The sequence below is a fragment of the Thermobia domestica genome, unplaced genomic scaffold (assembly GCF_964235325.1).
Source record: "Thermobia domestica unplaced genomic scaffold, izTheDome1.hap1.1 HAP1_SCAFFOLD_151, whole genome shotgun sequence".
NCBI lineage: Eukaryota > Metazoa > Arthropoda > Insecta > Zygentoma > Lepismatidae > Thermobia > Thermobia domestica.
Genome location: NW_027655898.1, coordinates 443,508 through 451,874, shown reverse-complemented (window position 1 = coordinate 451,874; position 8,367 = coordinate 443,508). Strand labels below are relative to the sequence as shown.

The window sequence follows — 8,367 nt, the reverse complement described above, 5'->3', positions numbered from 1 at the left end:
AGGTTGTTTCGACATTGTTGTAAAATAGGACTTCTGTGCTTTCGTTATTTTATAAACCTATATTTCATTAATAACTCTAATATATGGCATATGTCATTTTCTTATAGAAAAATCTACAAACAATAATTTACTTTTGAGTTTTTTTAGGTGAAATTTTCCATAAGTGTCTTATAATTTTGTTTGTGTTTGACACGAAAATGTTTCAATTATAAATGCAGCACAATACGATTTAGTTTAAAGAATTGGAGCAAGAAAATTTAGTGCGGTTTTATTAATTTTGTTTTTTTAGTGCTTTTGTCATTTACATTATGTTCCCGCCGAAAAACTTCATAAACAAATACTATTAGTGATAATACATATGCCAATATTAATATAAAGAATGCTGCTTGTAAATGATTAATTGTAATGGCAACAACGTTACTTGAAGAACATGGTCTTTCACATTTGCTTCCCTCCCTTGATTTTCTCAATATATCATCGTTCCACTTGTTAATTAGTCCCCCTTCTAAAATTCTCCGAATTAATTCGTTGAATCGTGGAAGATACGGTGAACCTTTAGTGACACCTATACCAGCAAGCTGAATACCTACATTCTCTTCTACTAAATGATAAGGAGAGGTACAACTTGAGCAACCATGCAGCCTAGCGATATGGTATTGCATATGAGTACCTTGTGCGACTACAGCCAATGTTTCGTCAGACAGTAAAGCTTTGATGAGCAAACCGTAACTCCCATTGAATCGAAAATGTTTGAATATGCTATACAACGCAGAGTTATCTATATCATCAAAGAACTTCTGGTAGAATCTTAATCCTGACACTATTAGCCGAGCGTCAGCTACTTCTTTCAGTGTGTGGATATCAGGATAATAACGTGGAACTGTTAGAAGACTTATAATGACTCCTTGGTAGAGGCTTATCAAGATAAAGGAAAAGTAAATCCATAAGAAAAATACAATTCTTGATGACGAAACCTTTGGATCAAAAGCAGACACTTGACATATAATAGCAAAAACATCAAGAAATATAACTACAAAACCATTTCTATTCGTTCTGGCAGATGGAACAGTCTGAAATAGTTTCAAACATAATGTTACAATGAAAATCATTGCACCAAATGAAAGCCAAAGATTTAAGCGAAAACCTAAAAGAAGCGACATCCACTTAGGAAATATTTTCCCTTTTTGCACTAAAATCTTTGTTGGGTGTACATTGATAGGTATTGTATAGTCTATATAATTATATCTTTCAGCAACGAAACCCAATATGATATCAGCAACATCGGCTCGTTTGTACACAAGATCACCAACCAAAGATGTCCATGTTCCGTTTGGTAATTTAAAACCGTATTTTGGACTCTGATACTCAATTACATTAATTTCAGAGAAGTTCATATGTTTACTCAAATGTTGCAGAACATATTTGTAATAACCCTTACAAGGACAAGGACCAGAGCCCAATTTCAACCTGCAAAAATATGGCAAGAAATCAGTCAACATTGTTGTCGTTTTTAATGGGTATCCATAGAGATTTTTGAGTTTTGAAGGAGGAAATATTTCCAAGTATAATCTTTCGTCCAAATATTTGTTCCTTATATTTACTGTTTCGGTGCTAACGATGTTTATGAAAGGATTGTAAGTTGATATAGCAACTTCTCTGATAGAATTCGATGTAATCAATTTAAAATCAACATTTTTGACAAAATTCAACATAACTTTCATAACTACCACGTGCAGTATCTGCTGTTCCCAGAATATGTGAAATATTTTGTTATTATCACCAACAGATGCATGGACTAAAATAATCAGAAAATAAGCTCGATTATTCCAATAAATATTATTCTTTTCTATTTCAATGCCAGACCTCAAATCTTCAATATTACTTGTTATGATTATAACGGCAGAATTCTGATTTTCTCTGTACAAGTTTGTTTCATTTTCATCTTTAGCTAATATTCTTCCTAATCGTCCAACCGTTACAGGAATATAAAGTGAATTTTGTACATCGTGTTCTATGTCTAAACATTGATCGTCTGTGCTATCCAGTATAGTAAGATATTGTACGCCAGAGAAGTACCTGTAGCATAAATTAGTAACGTAACTTGACAGATCTTCGTAGTTGCAATTAAAAGAAAAGTTAAAACCTTTCAACGAAGCCACATTTCTTGTTTGCAGTGCAATTATTACAAACGTGATAAGTACGAAAAGCATTGATAATGACTATTTCTCTGCTAAGCTCGAATAGTAGGCTAAACAATCATCTACCAACTTTTGTAGTTACTTCTTGAAGATCTATAAAGAAAGAAAAATACACTTTAAACAAAGCTAAATCTATATTGTACTAAATATCTACATCTATATGTCTTAATTTGTACATGTGGAAAATGATTTGCAAATAACTAATTCTACATTAAATTAGTTTCTAAGGTAAATAGTCATAATTTTTAAAATATCTATTTTCTTTACTTGCAAAGGGCCTATCCAGTTTTCCATAACGATCAGACTTTGTCACATGATTAGATCAAAAGTTACGTTGCGTGCTAAATCGAGTCTGGAGATTCCAAATTCAGATGTGAGATATTTCAAGCACATAACCTCCTCTTGGGGCGCTCTGGCAGGGTGTCTATCGGTCACGAAAGTCACGAAAGAGTCACGAAATCAGAAAACGGTCATGAAATTCAAGAAAAAGTCACGAAATTTAGTTTTTGGGTCACAATTTTTTGTTATCTGTACTAATATAAGTACAGACTGGAAAAGTTTATTCAATCAAAATTCACCACCAAAATTGTCTATGGTCGGCTTTAGACGCTACCAAATCGCTAACAAAGCATGCTTCTATCGCATGCATGAAAATTTGGCCTAATTCGTACCCAAATTCCTTCTTGAGAATGTTGCGAAATTTTATGGTTTGATAAAGAAAAGGTCACGAAGAAGTAACGAAATTTTATTTTGGAATTTTAGTGGATACCCTGTCTGGGAAATTCACAGAAGATGCATATACTTTATCATTATTATTGATTTTACTTAAACAACTTGACTTTTGATAATTTTCTATCCATATTTACCTTACCTGTCATCGTTTTTAACTTCTTCATTATACCTTTGCAATAAGTTTTAATTTAGCCATCTCCTTATTATAGTTTTTGAGATATGTGGACGACTTCATTTTTTCATTGATTTTCCATTGACTTTAATGTTCATGTTACGTGCCTTTTGACTATGTTCCATCCATTTTAGGACAATTTGGGTTTGAAACTTAAAATCTACATAGTTTCTTCTATATTTAAGCTGAATTTTAACCATCTCCCTTGTTTGGTTTTTGAGATAAGTGGAGGATTTCTTTTATTAATCTTCCATTGACATTAATGTTAATGTTTCTTGCTTTTCTGACTATGTTTCATCCATTTTAGGACAATTGCTTTTGGAATTTACAATCTACGTAGTCTCTTCTCCATTTGAGCTGAATTTCAGCCATCTTCCCTAAAGTCTGTTCACATCATTGGTACCGGATAGGCCTTTTACAATGATAAACAGTTCAGATTGAGCTAATAGCATGCAAAACGGTATTTAATTTTAGGCTCTTAATTAAAGTATTTATCTAAATTTCAGTTTCTCTTCTGAATTTTTACTAAATAATGATTTAAAACACATGAGTCTTCTCAAGATTTCATTACTATCTCCGTTTATTACTGGACATGATCTTGTTTAATCTGTAAACATGGCTATATTCGAGCGTCAATAGAAACACACAATAGTAAGAAAAAAATACTTCTAAATGTGAAAAAAAATACTTCGAACTTTCAACGGATTTACAATTTTTTAAATCCTTCTACATGAAGAAAAAAAATTGGATAGTAGTCTGTTTTTATGTACACAGATCTAAAGACAACACCATTCAACATATCAGGACCGAACTTTAAACTTAGGTAAGACTTTTCAAGATTCTTCTAGAGTCATTTCCGAGTTTCTATTCATCTCAAAATTAAGAGTAATTTACCAAAGATTAAAACTCGAAAGCTGGGATTTTCTCGGAAAAAGTCTGAAGGATATTGTTCATATTTTCTGAGCAAATATTTAATCAAAATTATGTAATATTTTGTTATGCAAGTTTTACAAAAAACATTCATTTCGTATTTCATAAAGATTTGCTTAAAACCGAAGAATCTAATATAATTAACTTTTCTCAGAAAATGTGAGAACTATAGGGTAGATTTAACTCGACAATTTTCTCAGAGATGACTAATGTTTTTCTGTATGTTTTGTAAATAAATATTTCATTTATAATGTACAAATAAGCATTTCTATGGGAATTTATTTTTCTGAGAAGAAATCTATAAAGATTGGCGGGATGAATTCATTTCGAAGGACGTTTTTAGAAAGCGAATGAAACTATGTTGTTTATATTTCGTAACAATATATCTCGTTAAAAGTTCTATAACATAATAATTTAGAAGGTCTTTGTCTCAGACTATCTCAAGGCTACTCTTGAGAACATAACGTCTTCTCATTTGATTCAGGAAGTAAAGCAAAGGGTAGGGAACCTTGGCTGAACACTTAATAATCGAATTCTTTTGATGGTGTGATTTCCAACAAAGCTTCAACGATAAAGTATCCCAAAACTAGGTATGATGAGAAACAATACCTATTTAAAAAACCTGAAAGAAAAGAGAGAAAGGAAAGTGATTCGAGTCGTTCTAGTGTTCAGACTGATTTGAGAGCTTATCCTTTCTCCATGGATGTTCATTATCGGAGAAGTTGAAATTATTACCAGATGCAATGTAGGTAGTAGCAGGATAGAACCAAACTCTAATGGAGAAGAGGAACTGCTGTTAAGAAGGGACTAGTCATCAACCAGCTAGCCGATAAATATACCATTTTTAGTATGATGTTCTGCCTAAAATGGTTGACATAGGGAATATTAAATAGAACTGACAAACTAGACACAAATTTTTGATGCTTAAATATAAGCAACTCACTTCAAGTTCACACTATTTCTGATGGAGCCAAGAACTCGTAGGCTCTAACTGTAAACTTTTACTTGTAAATCACAATACCTGATCTCGTACAGAATTAACTTCAATAGTATCCTAAGAGACTATTGACAATCTTCGAGGTATGTGCTTCTGGATAACATGCTTGGATAGTCGTAGTCAGCTCTGCCACAAGAGAATAAAACGCTATTGCAGACAATGTAATATGTCTCTTTCAAAAATAAAGACAGAAAGAATGATTTGTGGTTGAATGAGTCTTATTTGAACGATTTTCTCGAGAATGCTTTTAGCGATATTTTCATCATGATGTGAAGAAAATGTATTCAAGGGTGAGTATTTAGTTTAGTGTATTGAAAAATGTTTTGTGTGGAATACTATAGTAGAAAGATAAATAGATTTCTTTGACGTCTAAGGGATTGTGTGACCACACAATGCATGAAGTTTAGGAAACAATACATAATTCTAATGTCATTTGTTCAAATAAAGTGCTCGGTTCGACGTGCGATGGGAAACTTGTCTTAGCAACACAACATTGGGATGGACTACAATCATATATCTTATGTCCCATACTCTGTACACGTCCAGCAAACAGACTAGAGTACAACTAGAGAGTCAGGAGATAGAGCGCTGCTGAACAGGGTCGTATGATAGTGCACCTAGAGAACACACAATTGCGATTAGTTTTGATTCACGAATTCAAACTAAAACGTTCTACACATCAAGCCGTAAAAAAAGAAGGGTCAGGAATATCTAATGGACGCACTATTCACCATTGGTTTGTACAATTACATTTGGTGGCAGCATTGGAAAAGGTGTCCCGTGGGCATCGAACGATATGATGTTCGGATGAGCTCCTAAGAAATACCGTGGGAGTGAACTCCTGGATAAACATTTGTGTCATTGCACAGAAGTTAAGTATATAGCATATCGCTGTCGTTCGACGGTTACGTGCAATTGATAAGGTGAGAAAGTTGGACTTATGGGTACCACATGAGTTGACACCGGCCAATAAGAATCGCCGTCTCTGAGTGTAAGGAGTAACTGGGAAAGTATTTTCACTTGAGATGAATATAAGACCTGTTACGGTAATCTTTAAATGGTCAGAACAGAAGTTGGATATTGATCTATAAAGCTAACCAAGAAAGTTCTGAGCCTTTTCACCCACCACCTTCGAATATCGATATGTCACCTAAGACGTACCTGGAAGATCAAAACTAGCTCCCATCAGCGACGACATTCTGCCAACGTTCTGGAAGACCGTAAATTCCATCGCGATAGAACTTGGTGGGCCGTGAAGCGAAGAATGTATCAAGTGCATTTTGCACTTCTACTAGGGATTGAAACTGGCGTCCTCTAATGTAATTGTCTAAGGAATGAATGGAACAGGTGATAATCTCACGGTATAATGTCCAGGGGCAATAGTGTTTCCATCCAAGGTATAGAATGGTGTTCCGGGTCATCCTAGCCACATGGGCTTAGCGTTGTCCTGTAAGAGGAGGACCCCTTTCTGATTCAAAAATAATGTCTCCAGAGTTTAGAGTTTTTCTTGAACACGGCTCAACTGCTGACAGTACACAGTTACATTGATGCTCTGGCTAGCTAGTGACAGTTCTCGATGCACGGTGCCGCGAGCAGTCCACCAAACACACAGGAGGACCTTCTTATGGTGGAGTGCTGGTTTCGGCTGTTTTGGAACCGGTTCATGGGATGATAACCAATGACGACGGCGCCGTGGAGCTTCGTACAGGACTCATTTCTCATCACTTGTCAACACTGTTCAGAATGGCTCCTTCCTCAAATGAGACAGCAAAGAAACACGGGCGTCTGCTCGCGTTGCCTTCTGGCCTGGAGTCAAATCATGTGGAACCCATCGACCCAACTTGTAGTGCTTCCCAAGTTGATGGAGGTGCTACCGAATGGTTTCTCCATTCACACTGAATTGTAGTTCCAGTTTCTCACATGTCTGGCCACTGTGCTGAATGAAGATCTTCATTTTGTATATGTGTTGATGTTCCGGCATGTGGTGCGTCTTGGAGTGTTTCGTGAACGTCCTTAAACTTGTTAAAACGCCACTGCACTGTCCGCATAGTCACGACATCCTCACCAAAGGCGTATCTTCCGCCCCGCTGCAGCGGCATTTGGCCCCAGTTTGAACTCGTACATCATACACGCCCTTATAGCGCTCTGTGCAGGTACCATGTTCACTCTGTCCTTACGCAAATTCACGGTGTAACTGAACTGCCACAACCAAGAACTGACCATCTCCTTATCTCCGTTCGGATTCACCTCACGGTGTGAGAGCCAATGGAACACAGACCTCCAAAAAAGGGACAGAACTTTCTTGCTTACCTTTATAAGTCCAGGACTGTTTTCAAAAGCCATAGATGATGTTGCTCATATGCCGATCTATGATGTCCATTATGTCCTCCTCCGTCATGTGAAACCATCATTGCAGATTGTTGCAGTGCTGAACTCCATGGAATGTACCGGAACTTTGCTGACAACATCCAGAAATGCTCAAAAGACATGGTTTTATCATGTTATACGATAATAAATGCACACGTTTCCAGTGGCGGATCTAGAACATAAAAACTGGAAGGGGCAGCCAGAGCTCACTCTATAATAGGTATGTCATGAGTTTACTATAAACTTTCAAAAATATATGAATAATAGCTTCAACTATTTTTGTCACTCAAAAAACTGGGGGGCCTAGACCTCCCGCCTGGATCCGCCACTGCAAATGTCGCTCAAAGGACGTTGGATACTTTCAACGAGTTGTAGTATGAAACCCTTCATCTTCCTTGTTTATCCCACCGACTACCACATTTCCTGATGATGTGAGGGTTGTGCAACGTGCCGTTGAGGGCTTTCTTCGCGTTACAGACTCCAGACTTGTATCACCACAGAATCCAGTTGTTTGGCTGAGTGATAGCAAAAGTGTGTGCTGCGAGGCGACGATCACTTCTATTAACCAGAAATTGTAAATTTAATTTTTTAGCCGTTGGAAATGAGACATTGGGACGAATATTTCATTCCGTATATATATATATATATATATATATATATAGTAAATCTACTGATACAGTCATCAGCACATTTTTGACACTATTAAACATAGAACGTTGCAATTTTGAATTAGTAATCTCCTCAGCTATGTATATTGATTTTGCAAGGTACATTTTTCTTAAACCTTGCTTGCTTGCTTCATTGATTAGATTTTAATATCGCACGATGACTTTTGTGAATAGTTTGCAGATTTTGAAACGAATAGTAACACGAATTCCCTGCTTTTACACGACATTTAATTTCTTCATGAATATGATTTTCCTCTGTTAATATTGATCCTAGATATCTGAAACTATCCACTTTATCAAAAT

The 8,367-nt window shown here is 35.8% G+C and overlaps 1 protein-coding gene across 1 annotated transcript; it reads right to left on the bottom strand.

The window, feature by feature from the left end:
* Positions 1–257: 257 nt before the first annotated feature.
* LOC145676406 (ionotropic receptor coreceptor Ir25a-like) lies at positions 258–1,499 on the bottom strand. The gene has a single exon (XM_081747261.1). It carries the CDS (start codon positions 1,497–1,499, stop codon positions 258–260), a length of 1,242 nt encoding a protein of 413 aa, XP_081603387.1.
* Between the last annotated feature and the right edge of the window lie 6,868 nt (positions 1,500–8,367).